This window comes from Sebastes fasciatus, chromosome 12 (genome assembly GCF_043250625.1).
Source record: "Sebastes fasciatus isolate fSebFas1 chromosome 12, fSebFas1.pri, whole genome shotgun sequence".
NCBI lineage: Eukaryota > Metazoa > Chordata > Actinopteri > Perciformes > Sebastidae > Sebastes > Sebastes fasciatus.
Window position 1 is genome coordinate 15,412,848 of NC_133806.1, and position 16,788 is coordinate 15,429,635.

Genomic DNA, 16,788 nt, shown 5'->3' on the forward strand with positions numbered 1-16,788 from the left:
TTTGTATGTATTTCATTGTTTTTATTGGATTGTTTTCCACTGTTTGGTTAGGGTTTTTCTGCACATTTTGTGTACTTCTTGTTGTTGTTTAACTTTTGTTGTATTTTTTAAATGATGTTAGTTTAGATCTTTCTTCCTTTTTTTGTTATTGTTTTTTTTTCCTGGGGTTGCGGGAGGTCCTTTGTATAAGCCTGTGGCTTCTTGACCTCTCCTGACACATTTCTTGTTTTTTTCTTTCATTGACTGGATTTTGTGCAGTTTTATATATGTGCAAATATATAAATAAAAATAAATAAATAAATATTACAACTTTATTCTCGTAATATTGTAACGTGAGGTTCGTTGTGTGGTGGTGGATCACTCTTTAGGAGAATAAACATGCAGGATGGAGACGGATAACCTTTTAAGCAGCCACTTTACTGTTCTTCCCACTTCATCAGTTTCACAACAACAACAACGATACTTCCTTGTTTCCAACTCACATGTCATAGAACTAACCAATCAGAGACCAGAAGGACCTGGACTAAGGTAAATGTCAGGGAGATGCTTACAGGCAGATTCAAGATATTATTATAACTATTTCAAAGATGCTGCCGTAAATATTTGAACATTATGTAAATAATAATCTTGTAGACATAAATATGTAAATATTTAACTGTGTAAACATTGTTAATATATTTTTAGTAACTTAACTCAAATATATAAATTAACTTCTAAACCTAGGTTAATTGTTGACTCTAAATTGCCCGTAGGTGTGAATGGTTGTCTGTCTCTATGTGTCAGCCCTGTGATGGACTGGCGACCTGTCCAGGGTGTACCCCGCCTTCGCCCAATGTCGGCTGGGATCGGCTCCAGCCCCCCCCCGCGACCCCTAACGGGATAAGCGGTTGCAGATGGATGGATGGAACTTCTAAACCTTACAATATTCTGATTTTATTCTCGTAATCTCAGATTTTTTTTTTCCCCTCAATGTGGCTCTAATACTCTTAAATGCACTTAAACCTGCTTTGTATTAAAAAAAGACATGAAAATCAAATATTTTACAGTATGGGACCTTTAAAGTAGGCATTTGATTAGTGGAGCCTGTAGGGGGCGATACAGAAGGTGAGGGCTACCGAGGGAGTGAGCTTTGCCTCAGAGGATATACCCAAAAAACCTCTCTTAATATTACAACTTTATTCTCCTAAATTTATGACTTTATTCTCGTAATATTACGAATTTATTCTCATAATTTTACGATTTTTTCTCGTAATATTATGACTTTATTCTCTAAATCTCCGATTTTTTTTTCTTCCTCAATGTGGCTCTAATACTCGGTCATAATATATAACTTAAACCTGCTTTATGATAAAAAAGGCATGAAAATCTAAAATGTTTACAGTATGGGACCTTTAAAACAGGCATGTGATTGGTGGAGCCTGTAGGGGGCGGTACAGAAGGTACAGAAGGTGAAGGCTACTGAGGGAGTAAGCTTTGCCTGAGAGGATTAACTCTGGGCAAAAAACCCACACTTAATATTACAACTTTATTCTCGTAATATTCTGACTTTATTCTCAAAATCTCAGATTTTTTTTCCCCTCAATGTGGCCCTAATACTTCGTTGTACTATATAAATACTGTGAAAGTATCCAAACATTAAATCCATGGAGAAACACACACAGCCCATTCAGAAACTGTGCCCTTGCAACAAGCTGTCAAGATTTCTGTAACTATTGGTTCCTTCAAATGAAACTCGTGATCTCGTGTTTACAACATGGGAAGTCGTGTACACAATATGCTTGGCGTTCAAGTGATTAAGACAACACAGCTGCAAAGCAACAGCAATATTAATGTTACTGTCAGTGTCTAGAGCCACAGAAGCTAACAATTAACAAACTAGCAGGTGGGTAACACAATGCATCAAATAGAAAGGCAATGACAAAGTAAAAAGATGAGGATGTTGGGAACCTCAACATTTTCCACAGACATATTATAAAATTACGAAGAATTACAATATACAACTTAAATTACAATATATTCACTTATTATGTACCGAAAAATTTACTTGCATGGTCTGCGCCATTTCTGAAACTCGTGAACTCGAGCTTTCAGAAACTTTACACTCACAAGGTCGTGGATACGACTTCAGGGCGGCGTTCATATGGAGTCTTCTCGTGAACACGGTAAACACGACCCCATTTGAAGGCACCACCGTAATATAGCACTTAAACCTTTTTTATAGTAAAAAAAGACATGAAAATCAAAAATTTTACAGTATGGGACCTTTAAAACAGGCATGTGATTGGTGGAGCCTGTAGGGGGCGGTACAGAAGGTACAGAAGGTGAAGGCTACTGAGGGAGTAAGATCTGCCTGAGAGGATGAACTCTGGGCAAAAAAACCCCACACTTAATATTACAATTTTATTCTCGTAATATTATGACTTTTTTTCTCCTAAATTTATGACTTTATTCTCTTAATATTACCACTTTATTCTCGTAATTTTACGACTTTTTTCTCGTAAAGTTACGACTTTATTCTTGTAATATTATTACTTTATTCTCGAAATCTCCGATTTCCCCCCCCCCCCCTCAATGTGGCTATAATACTCCGTTGTAATATAGCACTTAAACCTGCTTTATAAAAAAAAAGACATGAAAATCTTAAAATTTTACAATATGGGACTTTAAAACAGGCATGTGATTGGTGGAGCCTTTAGGGGGCGGTACAGAAGGTACAGAAGGTACAGAAGGTGAAGGCTACTGAGGGAGTAAGCTCTGCCTGAGAGGATGAACTCTGGGCAGAAAAAAACACACTTAATATTAAAATTTTATTCTTGTAATATTCCGACTTTTTTTCTCCTAAATTTATAACTTTATTCTTGTAATATTACGACTTTATTCTCATAATTTTATGAGTTTTTTTTATCGTAAAGTTACGACTTTATTCTTGTAATATTATGACTTTATTCTCTAAATCTCCGATTTTTTTTTACCCTCAATGTGGCTATAATACTCCATTGTAATATAGCACTTAGACCATTTTTATAATAAAAAAAGACATGAAAATCTAAACTTTTACAGTATGGGACCTTTAAAACCGGCATGTGATTGGTGGAGCCTGTAGGGGGCGGTACAGAAGCTACAGAAGGTACAGGAGCTACAGGAGGTGCAGAAGCTGAGCTCTGCCTGAGAGGATGAACTCTGGGTAAAGAACCCACGTATCAGTGTTACTGATCTGCCATTTTGTATCCCCACTCAGCCGCTGCTCAGACCAGCTCAGAGGTAGACCTCAACGAAGCAGGACAGAAACATGCGATTTGTTCACTTCTCTTGTTAATCAGCATCTTTAAATCATAGTACATTACATTACAGTTCGTATAGCTTGACGTTAGTCTCGGCGGGCTGACTGTGATCGTCGTGTAATCACCTGATCGTCGTGTTAGACTTCATCTTGTTGACGTTAGCAGCGGAGCTAACGCTAGCCAGCTAGCTTAGCTTAGCTTAGCTTGTTAGCTTCCTGAAGCTACCAGCAGAGTCTGTGTGGTGAAATGGCGGCCAACACGGCACAAGCAACCTCCACTACAAACTGGTAGGTTCCTCTCTCTAGTTACAGAACAACACCACAACACACAGGGGGAATTAAACACATATCCTGGTTTTAACTGATTGACAGCTCTAATGTAAACATGTTTCATATCAAACACTACTTCACCATCTGTGCGACTGAAAGGTTTAATGTCCTTTGATGGAAGTGTTGGATTAGCTACTGAATAATGCACTATACTCACGTTTAACAGTCTCTTCTGCACTATATTCACTTTCTTAATAGTCGTGTATCACAGCTGTTACTCTGCACTATATTCAGTTTAACAGTTTTCTTCATCTCCTTGTATTTTTATATCTGGTTTATGTTTATGTACTTTGCACTACTAACTTTTTTACTGCCTTTTTACTAACTTGTTTTTGCACTATGGGACTGTGATGCTGGAAACTTGAATTTCCCTCTATCTATCTATCTATCTATCTATCTAATAGACTCCAATATATTTAGGATATAAACAGTCACATGTGCCCAAATACTAGATATAGTATGATATCTCAGAAACTACAAGGAGCACAATCAAGTATTTGGTATCCATGAACTCATAACAAGTTGAATATCAAAGATATGCACACATATGCAGAGTAGAACAATATTTCATGCGGAAAAAAATTTAATAAACACAAATGAAGATATTTTTTTACCTATTTTTTCACAAATCTGGATTTTGACTATTAATAAAAGTGTTTTTTAAGTGATCTAAAAATGTCAAAGTTGTCCTGTTAGATACTTGACCAAAGTATGTTCGTACCACATTTAAAGACTTGTATAGATTGTGTGATATGGTAAAGATGACTGGTGTTATTGATAAAGAGGTCAGCTGAGGGTGTTGACAAGTTAAGCATACCCAGCGACACACAAGCTAACCTGTTAGCTGCTTAACGTTAGCATTGTTTAACACTGTATTAGCTATCTAAATTCGTATTTCGTTATGTTTTAACTCTAATGTTGGTAAGTTAGTAACGTTACACACTAACATAACGCTGATTAACAGGCTAACAGTGACGTTAACGTGGATAGCTGCCTGGCTGTAACCAAGGTGATTAGCTGGCAGTTAGGCCCTAGAATAGAACGTTGAAGTCAGCTGATATGTAGGTCACTGTGAATGTCGTTCAAACATGTAAACAAACATACATATTTACACCCAGGGACTGAAGTTAGCACCCGCCACCTGCCAAATAACTGGGTAAATGTTGGCTGTGGCAGGTATAACATTTCAGGCCACCTGCCACCATGGCAGAACCCTTATTTATGTATTTTATTATATCATTGATTTGACTGATCGAGGTGTGTATGGTGAACACTGTGATGGAAAGTTAGAATATTTATGTTTAACATTAAGTTATATTCAGGATGTATGTAGATGACTGGAAGTCGATGTGATTTGAGGGTTATGTGTATAAATATCCAGTTAAAAAGTATCAAATTGTAACTGTCATAATGTCAGCTTTAATTTTATGTCTTTTATTTGATTTAAAAAAATATATTTTAATATGTATTTATTTATTTAAAAAAGGATCCCCATTTTATTGTTATATTTAATTTTATTTAAAAAGGATCCCCAATAATAATAAATAATAAACTTGATCTGTATAGCACCGTTCCAAACATAGTTACAAAGTGCTTTACATGAGTTAAAATAGTGCAAACATCAAGATAAAAACATAGGCCAAAATAAAATGTTGAACATAAGACTTTTGTACAAAAAGTCAACAATAATGAAACAATAATGCATACAAAAGTAAACTTTTTTTTGCTCAGATTTTATAAATATGGCGGTGTGTTTTTTTATACTATGACAGTTTTCCTAAAATTTGATTTATTTAAAATCGCGATATGTTATGTTGCTTACCGTACCGCAATATTTTGAATCATAACCCTTGTATCATGATACGTATGTTATCGCCAGATTCTACATAGATTTCAGAAGTGGCAGACAAAACAATTGTGTGGCTAGTAGAAAAACTTAATTTTAGACCCTGTTAACACCTGTCTGACACATGACAAACATTAACCTGATTTGGAATAAACCTTTAATATGTTGTATTTTATTTTTATATTATGTTAATGTTGTCATTGATAGATTATCAATTTTGTGTTACTCAACCTCAAGACTGTCAAGCTTATACATGTGCTATTGATTGATGACAAATGAAAGCGTATAAATAAATACCTAAAACACTCATGTTTTTCTCCTAATGACAGGTCCTATGGCGGTGCTGGAGATGGCCAGGTACATGAAAACCCAGAATGGGAGAAGGCAAGACAAGCACTAGCATCCATTAACAAGAGTCAGAGCTCTGCTAAGACTGCACAAGCCAACCGGACAGCCACAGCAGAGGTGTGCTTTTATCTCTTTGTGTGTCTATATATATATATACGTATTTACAGCGAATGCATATGTGTGTCCTGACTACATTGGGCACCTTTAGTCATCTGCATAAGAAGGAGTACAATAGCATTCACACACTGTCAACATAACAAAAAGTGCAGCAATTAACAGGTAAAGCAAGAGTCGATACCTATGGATTGCTTCTTCCTTTATTTCTTAGACCTATACAGTACTCCTGTAGCAACGATAATGGGTGTTTTTGATGTGTGAGTTAGGGTAATGCCTCTTAACAGCTGTGCTCTGTTCATGTTTTGGTTTGAAATTAGTTTCCAAACATTTCTTTTTGTCTATTCTTGTAGCATTGCCATTTCTGTCCCTGCTAGATGATTTCCTATCTGTTCTGGTTTAAAATAACAAGTCTATTTGTGCATGTGTCTCATTTCAGGCTGGTCAGTTTCAGCCAGCAGTGACTGACTCTGCTGCCATTCAGCTTCAGCAGCAGCAACAGCAACAACAACAGCAACAGCAGCAACAGCAGCAGCAGCAACAGCAGCAGCAGCAGCAGCAGTACTATCCATGGTACCAGCAAACTCAGCAGCATTATCCTGGATACACATATCCCTATAATTACTACTACCCCATGGGTCCAGTAAGTACAGAAAGGAATTTTGTTCTTATCAATATGATACCATAATAACGTTTAATACAAATGCATCTACTGCATTCAACTCTGTCCACTGCAAAGCTTGTTCATCTGTATCTCCTAAAATAACATGATGCTGAGAAATTGCGAGAAGGTTCTACTATGACAACATGGGTTTCTCTGAATTTCTAGTATGGAGCTGCATATCCACCAAATCAGTATGGTGTACCCACAGGGCCTTACCCGGGAACTCCCTCCTCTAATGGACAGGTACATCATAAGAATTTGTAGTTATTAGGGACGTTATTTGGTTAACCACAGAGATATTATTTTGACCAGTTAAGCATGTCGGTCCGTAGGTTAATCTACAGTCTATATGTTAATCTAGCATAGGCATCAAAAGGAACATTCAGCGGCCATGTTAACCAATTGAGCTGTTCAGACAGGACGCACCACTGAATGTGTGTATGTATATCCAGCTGTGTCGCTCTCAGGGCGAATTAAAGAGCAGGTGAGAAAGCAAAGAAATGAACATTGAAAACATTTCAATTCAGTATCGATGCGTCATCTGATCGACCTTTATAGAGACAACCGATCAAACCTATTTAGAACAAATAGCAACTGATAACGATCTGTGCACCGTATCAAAGTGCGGCAATAAACTTGAGCAAAGCAGAACAGAAAATAAAAACGCTGACAGATCTCCGACAGTATGATAATAATGCACTTTGCGTGCCTAGTCTGATAGTCTGTAGATGATATAGCCTATAAATAAGATATATTTTAATAAAATACAGTTGTACCGACAGAATAGAGTAGAGCACAGAAGCCATTTCCATGCTGCGAGGCAGACAAGCGCTCTCGTATGCCTGTCATTTCACATGAGGAGCGCAGATACCCCGCGGATTCCAGTGGGACGTCAGTTGAGTAAGTGGTCCAGGACACATTCGCGTACACACTGCTTAAAGAATGAGGCCATATGTGGCCCAGACCACCTCTGAATGTGGTCTGAGTGATCGGATCTCAGTGTACCTCTGTGTCTTGAGTGCGTTCACAACTGTACTTAGTGCTGTCCACTTGTGATCTGATCACTCAGGACGCATGTTAATAGCAGGTCTGAACAGGGCCAATGGAGCGCCGGAGTAAACAGAAAGCGTAATTTTTCTTCTTCTTTTTTTCCTTTAAACATTAACCGCTTAGTTACCGGTTAATGGGTGTTGGGCTATCAAAAGCAAAGTTAACCGAAACTTACATCCCTAGTAGTTATTCATAGACCCTTTAATTACGTCAGATATATAAAAACGGACCTAATTGATGAGGTTTTGTCACTGACCCCTTAGATTTTACAAAGCTAGAACTATGAGCAGCTGACAAAGTAATGCCTGAGTCACTGGACATGACCAATTAAGCAAGCATTTGGTGATATTGATGTGCAGTGTAAGGCATGCCAAATTTATTCCCCTTGCATTTCTGTAGCTTCTACATTTTTATCTTCAAAAATAGCTAAAGAGTTTTTTTTTTTTTCTGTCTTTCCTTTCATAGCCTCCACCGGTGCCTGGAATGGAAGACCAGTCCTCCGGCTACCCCTCTCAATCACAACCTGTTCCCCCTGCTACTCCCCAGCCACCCCACAGCCCAACCACCTCAGAGAAACCCCTTCCTCCTCCTCCCCCAACTATTCCTCCCCCACCCAACTCCCAGTACCCCCCTCCTCCATCACAGAATGCTTACAGTGCCAATAACTCCATGTCATACCCACCTGGTGACCCCAACCAAATGCAGGTTTACAATCATTCCCAGGGAAGGCCTAACTATGGACAGGGCTTCCAGGCCCAGAACACCTATCAGCCCTCTCAGAATACCTCCCAGCAGCAACAGCAGCCAGGCCAGTATGTACCAGGGCTTGGCAGAGGGGAGGCCAACAAAACCAAAAACCAAAAACAAGGACAGCAACTGTGGCACCGCATGAAACGTAAGATTTGCTCTTTTGTGACGTAGCTGACATGTATACATTTTTTCAACTGAATAGCTTAACTGTTATTCTCTGATGCAGCTTACACACATTATCTCTACTGTTCCATATTTGCATTTGAGTGCAGTATTTACAGGCTTGTTTTAACTATAGCTAAAAGCTACATTAGACCATTAATGTCACTGCGGACAGAAAGAAAAAATCTGGGTTATTGTGGGATTTAAACCAGATGTCAGTTTGTCCTACAAAACATTGCTGTTGAAGGAAATTGCGTGATTTACATAATCAATACATATCGGTTATTGTATTTCTAATTATATTCTTTTTGTATTTTTTGTTTTCACAGAGGCACCTGGGACATCTTCTGTGAAGTTCAATATTCACAAGAGGCCCTATCAGGTTCAGTGTTCTCCGATGTCCAATCAGACTTTCCCTCCAGGCGAGCAGCCTTCAGGATTGAATCCAGCTCCCTCCTCCCCGGCTTCTGCCAGTACTTCACCCGGAGGTGCTCAGACACGGTGAGAACTGGTCTGTTCCTACAGATAAGAAAAGACGGAGTATCAGTGAATAATATGTTGACTTAAAATGCTTTCTCTCCAGACCTCAGGACTGGCCCCAAGCCATGAAGGAATACGTGCAGCGCTGTTTTACAGCCTGTGAGTCAGAGGAGGACAAAGATCGTACAGAGAAAGTGCTGAAGGAAGTTCTGCAGGACCGGCTGAAGGATGGCTCTGCTTACACCATTGATTGGACTCATGAGCCATTGCCAGAGTGAGTTTAGTAGTGGACTAGTGTTTGCCTGAAGTATATATTAATTATCTAAGCTTTGAAATTTCTTCAAACTGCTGCACATGAGCTTTGTGGATTAAACCAATATATGTAGTCCCACTGCAGCGATCTTGATTGATGCATCTCTTTACTCTAAATAGTTTAGAATTTTGATTTGGGTCTCTTTTTCTTTTTCTTTTGTAGACTAAAGATGAAGCAGTCTCGTTGGGAAAATGTTCAATCCCAGAGGACACCAGATGGCTCGATGAGCCGTGGTGGAAGTACAGCAGCTGCATCTCCAAGAGGCAGGGGTGGTGGACACAGATTGGGCCACTACAGGAATATATTTTCTCAAAGGAGTCCATCTTCTAGTTCCTCTCGCTCCTCCTCCCGCTCCCCATCCCCCACCCACGGCCGACACAGGGACCGCAGTAATCAAAGGCACAGACGCAGGTGAGACACCATTTCCATATTTTGTATTTGGTTACTGTAGGTGTCCTGTGTATTTCCCTTTTATAAAAGTCTTGTGTCTCTGCTCTCAGTGATTCTGGCTCTCAGTCGGACAGCAGCATCTCCAGTGACCTCCGACCTCAGCTGTCACGACGAAGAGGCGCCCGTGGTCGTGGTAATGACAGGGATAGAGGCCGTGGAGGTGGAGAGAGAGGACGAGGAAGAGGAGGAAAAGCAAACAGAGGAAGACGGTAAATAAATAAATATGTTATTACAAAAAGTTCTTCTCATTGATCATTGTTGTCTTCACTGGAAGGCTCACTACGTTACTACTCTATGGCACAGGGATAGCTTATGAATAACCTTTAACTTATTCTCCCAGAAACATGGACGATTCCAACGCAGGTGTTGGAAAGAAGAGGAAAGGTGGCAACGCTGGACTGGATTTCCACGATCCAAACAGAGAAGCCAAGAAGCAGAGCAGAGCGGCTCGTTTCCACAAGCAGCTTCGCTCAGAGCCCCTGGTTCTCTCCATCAATTCCCTCGACTTACCTGATGGAACACAGGAGGGCCTCAGCTGGGAGGACTGCCCCATTGTGGGGACATGCCAGGACATCAACAAGTCCTACCTGAGGCTCACCTGTGCCCCGGACCCCTCGACTGTGCGCCCTGTGCATGTAAGTCAGCCTTTTTAATGTATTCGTACTGCAGTCTTACAGTCCTGAGGTGATGTTTAGCTTCTTGGAGATCTGTCTCTCTTCAAAGTTATTGTCTGAGAAATAAATGTGTTGTTAAAGTGAAAACCTTTTCAGCATACTTTATCCCATGCAAATTGCATAAAACACGGGAGAAGAAGGGGATGACATAATGAAAACTTTGAGTATATTTATCTCACAGAAGATGAATATCCAGACTTTGATCTTTTTCTGAACTTGTTTTTACCCAGGTCCTGAGAAAATCTCTGCAGGCTGTGAAAATCCACTGGAAAACCCACCAGGACTACACCTACGCCTGCGAACAGATGAAGTCCATACGACAGGACCTCACGGTTAGTATCTTCTGTCTTTGTTTTTTTTGTAATGACTGTGTTTACATGCACACTAATATTCCACTATTATTCAGAATATGACAATATTACAAATTTGATACGGGTCATGTAAACAGCATATTCCGTTTTGAGTTAGGCCTTATTCAGAATGGAGCATTTTCTGATTAAGACATGTGGGATATGCCGATATTATTCAGGTTTTAGGAGCATTCTTTGGACATGTATACAGCTCATTCAGAATATGCGTCTCAATTGGGGTTTTACAGCAGTTTGCGACACGCAGCCAGCCTCTTGCCTGTTCACGGCCAGCTCTGTGCGTTACACACAAACCAGCTAGCCAACAGGTTACAGGGATGCATGCCCAAAAGAAAAGCCCACATTTGTGGTCAGAAGGAGAAACACAACTACTTTTAAACATTATGAAAGTCTCAGATATCAACAGGTTTTTGGATATGTGCAAATAAATCACAACGCTGACCTTTTCAAGAAGGTGGTTGAAGGAATGAAAGACGAGGATGTGTTCGCACGGTCAAACAAGTCCACCACCGGTTACGTTAGTCGGGGTATGCACGGCTGCACGTAAACGGGAATATTCATTTTCATTAGCCATGTAAACCGATTAGAAGGAATATGGTCTTTTTCAGAACAGGGCTTTATTTTGTGCACGTAAACTTTAGCCAATGTTAACTTCCGTCTGGGATTGTCTTTTCTTTATTGTTTTCTAAATGTATTTATTTCCCCCGTCATCATCCAGGTCCAAGGAGTTCGTACTGAATTCACAGTGGAGGTGTACGAGTGTCATGCACGCATTGCTCTGGAAAAGGTGAGTCTGTTTTTCTTTATACGTGTTGATAACAGTGATAAGTGATAACAGTACATATTTTAATACCAGCTGAATGTTTCATTATCTTCAGGGAGACCACGAAGAGTTCAACCAGTGCCAGACCCAGCTGAAGGCCCTGTATAAGGACAATCCCTCAGAGAACATCGGAGAGTTTACAGGATATAGATTGATGTATTACATCTTCACTAAGAACTCTGGAGGTATGCTCACATTGTTTTCTTTTCAGTTGCTATAGGCCCTTTTCACAGCAGCCCTGTGTTTCAGCCCTGTGAAAAGGGCCTCTTACACATGTCGTCAACCTTTTCCGCCTTTTCCTTCATATTTTAACTCTGACCATCTTCCCCTCCAGATCTCACCACTGAGTTAACCTACTTGACCCCGGCACTGCGGGCAGATCCTTGCGTGGCTCATGCTCTTGCACTCCGCGCTGCCTGGGCGTTAGGAAACTATCGCCGTTTCTTTAAGCTGTACCGGGAAGCCCCGCGCATGGCTTCATACCTCATTGACAAGTTTGTAGAGAGGGAAAGAAAGGCTGCGCTTCGGGCCATATTCAAAACGTAAGTCAAGTTCCACAAAGATATTATTACATACTATTATATTTGCACATTTCTGGTCCTCATAACTTACGGGATGCCCGTGTCTCTGTTTCCTCTGTCCACAGGTTCAGGCCCGATTTGCCGGTGCAGTATGTGGAGTCCAATCTGGGCTTCACTTGTTTAGACTCCTGTTTGGCCTTTCTTACTGGGCTAGGTGTCACCTTCTACCCCTGTGACCCCCATAAAATAGACTGCAAAGCCAGCACAGCCGCTTTGGCTGCCTCCTGAGGGGGGTGGGGGGTAGCACCATGAAGGGACCATCATGGATCCTTACATATACAATGCACTGCACTTCAGACACCTCAGCCTGTTCAGATAGAGTAGTTGGCAAACTAACAACTATAGAAGACCCATATAGAAAGATACGTGCTAGAATAATTCTGCTGCAAGATTCAGATTTCAGATGTAACTTATGACACTCAGATCATTTAAAGGAGGAGTCCGCACACACTGTCACTCAAATATTGTAGGTTAGCCTGATGCCCAAGTGATCCCACTACATTTATAATGCCAGAAAAGTGAGTTTAGATTTGGGATTAACATGTAATCTCAGCGTTTAGAGGCCAAGAAGTCACAGAACCAGATCAGGGAGGCACCCTCATGGTTCCTGTTCCGTAACCACCATCAGATGTCAAAGCTAACAGTGTTCTGTTATGTTTTTTCCTTCCTCAAGTCAACAGCTCCAAGACCTGAAGATTCAATCCTTGCCAACCAAAAGGGAAAATACAAACAGATGTCCTTCAAGTCAATGATCCAGCTCTCCTGTTTGAAGTCATGCCTACAGAATCAGGTCAATGTTCCTCTTAGAGACTGTGAGACAACATGATGAGAAGATGTCTGAAAGAAGAAGAAGAGGTGGTGGTTTGTATGTCCCTGTCCTGCGCCTGGTTTCCTCAAGGTATCTACAGTTGGCTGTGCATCCTGTTCCTTGCATCCCCCCCCCGTTAATCAAATGGACTGAAGTCTTGTTCCTGATTGAATTAAGTGGTATTCATTCGCTCATGAAATCGTTGGCCAGCTTTGGGGAAAAGTCTCAATCTGCTGAGCATTGACTTTGTCTATGATAAAGGATAAGCTGAGCTCCATCTCCAGAAGAGGCAGAGAGGGAATCTGCTTCCATCATCCTCAGGTAGAAATCCTGCCAGCACCTGGAATCCAGCAGAACCCCGACCAACACAGCAAAGTCATGAAGCCCATCTGCGATCCATGTTGGCCGTCTTTTACCTCACCAGCTGCTTTAATCAAAAGAAACATCTTTAAATACAGCTGAAGGTGAATCCTGCGCGGTGGATTATCAGCGGGAAACCTGCTGCTGCCTCAAGAAGGAGTAACAACGAGTGGTTTGTATGCTACATCTGGCTCTGGTGTTTGCGAGGCTGGTAAGCGAGAGGGACTTCTCTGGAAGGAGGTGGATGACGGCACAACAGAGATGTTACCTCACATCTCTTCTGTGTTTAATGTTTTCTGTCTCTGTTTTTTGGACAGCAGTAGTAATATACACATTATTATGACAATTTACACGTTGATATTGATGAATTAAGTATCATAACCAATTTGACAATATCCTAAAATGCCAAATAGCGCCATTAAGATCCCAGAAAATTTACTGCACATGTACTTGTGCTGTCTGAATGGTAAAGTATTTCAAACTGATGTAGACAGTAGTTTAATAAAGAGGGAGATGACTAGTGCTTTTATTTCCATTTTTCCAGTTATGATGGATTTTCTAAAGTAAAAGCTGCAGTTGTAGCCTATTTACCCTAAATACGAGTTGTAGTGGAGTTAGTTCTTTCTGATGTGATTCTGGTCCATTTATCTTGAGGAGGATTGTGCTTTCCAGGACATAGAATAATATTGGTTGATTATTTTTGGGTGATAATCGGGAAAAATGTGTACAACAATACTTAATAGTAGTGATTAGACGGCTCAAACATGTCCCCCTTAACCAACACAACCTTTCACACTGAATACATTTGGTCCTGCTTTCCACCATATGCTATCATTTAGGTCCTTATAGGATAACTTAGCAGAAATTGAAAACACATTGTTCCTTATAATTTGTGTTTTTTTAATTAAATTTTTTTATTTGAACAGTATTAATTACCACTGTAGAAATATTGAGCCTGAGGTATTTAAGAACATGAGTGGATGTAGGCTTTGCTGTACAATCTATGTTAACTTGTCTACAGAGTATATTTTTGTAAATATTGTATGATATTGCTGTGATTTCTTTTCAATTAGTGCATAGTGTAGGTTTTTTTATTCACACAAGGGGTAAGTGTGATTTTGTTTTTCCCCCTGGGTTTTGCAAAACTCCTTAGACCATTTATGTGAATATGTAAAGTTAAATGCAGACAGGTCTTGATTGGGATGTGTGCTATGTCTTCATCAGAGTGGGTGTAGTGGTGGAGTTGATAATTGCCAGTTTCCAGTGCTAGTTTCTCTCAGTACAGCCTGAAAACATTAGCACAGGCTCTTAAACCAGATTGTGGTGAGATTTAAAGCTCAATTTCCAGTGATATGACAAAAATATTGTCCCTTCAGGCCTGTTTTGTGGCAGTTTTGTGTTGATAGATTGTTCCATGCAAAGCTAAAATATACTCGGCAAACACACGTATTGTTAAAGCCTTCCACAAATGTCCATCAGATGGACAAAAACCTTCTTGTAAACCTGTTTGTCAAAGTGTTGATTGTTGACCATTATTTCAGCAAACATTTTGTAACGATCTCAACATGTTTTCTTTCTTTCCCCATCATTTACCTGATCCCCTGTCCTCTTTGCTATCCCCCTCCCCTCGCTCCCTAAACCCTTTCTCTCACACGCCACCAGACCTCTCATTCTTCAGCTCGTGGCTCTGCTGCATTGCAGGAGCACATGGAGCGATGATAAGTGGGCGAACCACCTCCAGACGCCAGCCGGAGAGAGTGAATTGTGAGCAATCCGAGTCTTGGTTTGACCCACTCGAGTTGAAGTCTCACAGCTGATGAAATACAAGGGAGCCTCACATAATGAAATGTGGAAAATGCTGCTGCTGCTAACGTGATTCTCTGCTAACCCAAATATTTAACATGTCTTTCTGTGCAACATAATACCCGTTAAGTTTTTAAAAACAATGTTTGAGGATTGACGAAGTCACCATGTACTGCTGTTTTCTGTTTGTCCAGATGCATTTATATTTGTTTAACTTGCCGACAGTTTGCTGGTAAAATTTTACGTCATTTAGTGTTTGTTTTCTTTCCCCTTATTTAGTAATAGTTTGGAATAATTTGGCCGCTTGAGTCCGTTACAGAGTTGCATTAGAGCCTCGAGAGTTAAATCCCTTTATCTGAAAAATGTGTCTGGACATACAGAACATGTTGTTATCCTCGAAATTCACATAAATCTAGTAAAAAAAAAAATATTTTCCTTAGTATGCAGTTATCTTTAAGCAAAGTTTCTTATTTGACAAGTGCTGGCGCGCGCTCCCATGCTAAAAAATGACTTTTTGTTTTCTTATGTAAATGAGCTGACAGTAGTTTGTTGCCTCTGGTTTGTTTAAATGTAATATGTTTTAGCCTACACACGTTTAAAGTGTGTACATTTGATGTCTCAGGTTTTCAGCATTGATACAGCCCAGGATGTTTGCTTTGTTGTTTATTTTGTTCTTTTGTTTTTAAGTAGAAAATTCACCCCAGACAACTAACAATACACATTTTCATTTTGGATGTTATGTTTTTCCTCTCCGATGCCTGAGTCATGTTTTCAGTATTTTTTGCTCCCATGTTACTGTATACCTCCCATCAGTCTTTGTAACTCCTTCCTTGATATTTACTGGAAGAACTCCCCGTGTCCCTCACCTCTGCTCTGTTCATTTCCTGCCATTTCCTTTGAATTAGTCTCTGTTCTCACTTTCTCTCTTACTTCCTCTCCCTGCATGCCGTCCTCTCCTGCTCTCTCCTAAAAGATAACCAGTGTTCCTTCTCTCCTCATTCTTCTCTTCTCCTTTTACGTTGAGTATGTTTGTGACCGTTTGCCGTGTGCAACTAGTCACTCTCACTAGTAAGTATTGTATTGCGTCTGCAATGCTTTAATAGTTTATGTTGCAGCTCACTAACAACTGAAGCTGAAGGTTTATCTGCAATGCCGCCTCCCTATCTACAGATCTGACATGATAAACTGCCATTTTGTAAATATCGTGTATATATATTTTTCGAAAAAAACTAATAAACTTCAAGTATAAAGTGCATCCAGTGTTGTTTTTAAATAATGCATACTGTGGCAGAATTGATTAATATATTAGATAAATGGAAAAAAGCACAAGTTTAAAATGATATACTGAGGAGTCGAGTTTTCACAGACAGTTTATTGTCAAATGTCATAAATATCGAGTGAGAGGCACCTGTGACACTGAAAGAACACCGGTGTTTACTTCCATGTTTTTTTTCATACAGCTGTGTATTACATCTTTATTATGGCCGACACATTTGAGGTATATGTCAACAAAGTGAATTGAATGGAGTAGTTGGAAAAGAAAAGAGGAGTTCCAGATTTGAATGATAGTGGAAAAATATTTAG

The 16,788-nt window shown here is 39.9% G+C and overlaps 1 protein-coding gene across 2 annotated transcripts; it reads left to right on the plus strand.

The window, feature by feature from the left end:
- The first annotated feature begins 3,244 nt into the window (after positions 1 to 3,244).
- Positions 3,245 to 16,457, plus strand: leng8 (leukocyte receptor cluster (LRC) member 8). Of its 2 annotated transcripts, XM_074653475.1 has the most exons (15): positions 3,245 to 3,568; positions 5,786 to 5,921; positions 6,358 to 6,561; positions 6,748 to 6,825; positions 8,098 to 8,527; positions 8,874 to 9,045; positions 9,128 to 9,298; positions 9,500 to 9,748; positions 9,838 to 9,996; positions 10,128 to 10,422; positions 10,692 to 10,793; positions 11,548 to 11,616; positions 11,708 to 11,837; positions 11,987 to 12,194; positions 12,299 to 16,457. In XM_074653475.1, exons 1-15 carry the CDS (start codon positions 3,528 to 3,530, stop codon positions 12,459 to 12,461), a joined length of 2,607 nt encoding a protein of 868 aa, XP_074509576.1. In that variant the 5' UTR covers positions 3,245 to 3,527; the 3' UTR covers positions 12,462 to 16,457. The 2 variants fall into 2 exon arrangements, with proteins under 2 accessions (XP_074509576.1, XP_074509577.1); XM_074653476.1 differs by lacking the exon at positions 6,748 to 6,825.
- The last annotated feature ends 331 nt before the right edge of the window (positions 16,458 to 16,788 follow it).

Excerpts from the sequence above, each read along its gene's own strand:
- leng8 (XM_074653475.1), top strand. The coding sequence starts at position 3,528 with ATGGCGGCCAACACGGCACAAGCAACCTCCACTACAAACTG. Across the intron at positions 5,922-6,357 it reads ACCGGACAGCCACAGCAGAG|GCTGGTCAGTTTCAGCCAGC; the intron begins GTGTGCTTTTAT and ends GTCTCATTTCAG. Across the intron at positions 8,528-8,873 it reads ACTGTGGCACCGCATGAAAC|AGGCACCTGGGACATCTTCT; the intron begins GTAAGATTTGCT and ends TTGTTTTCACAG.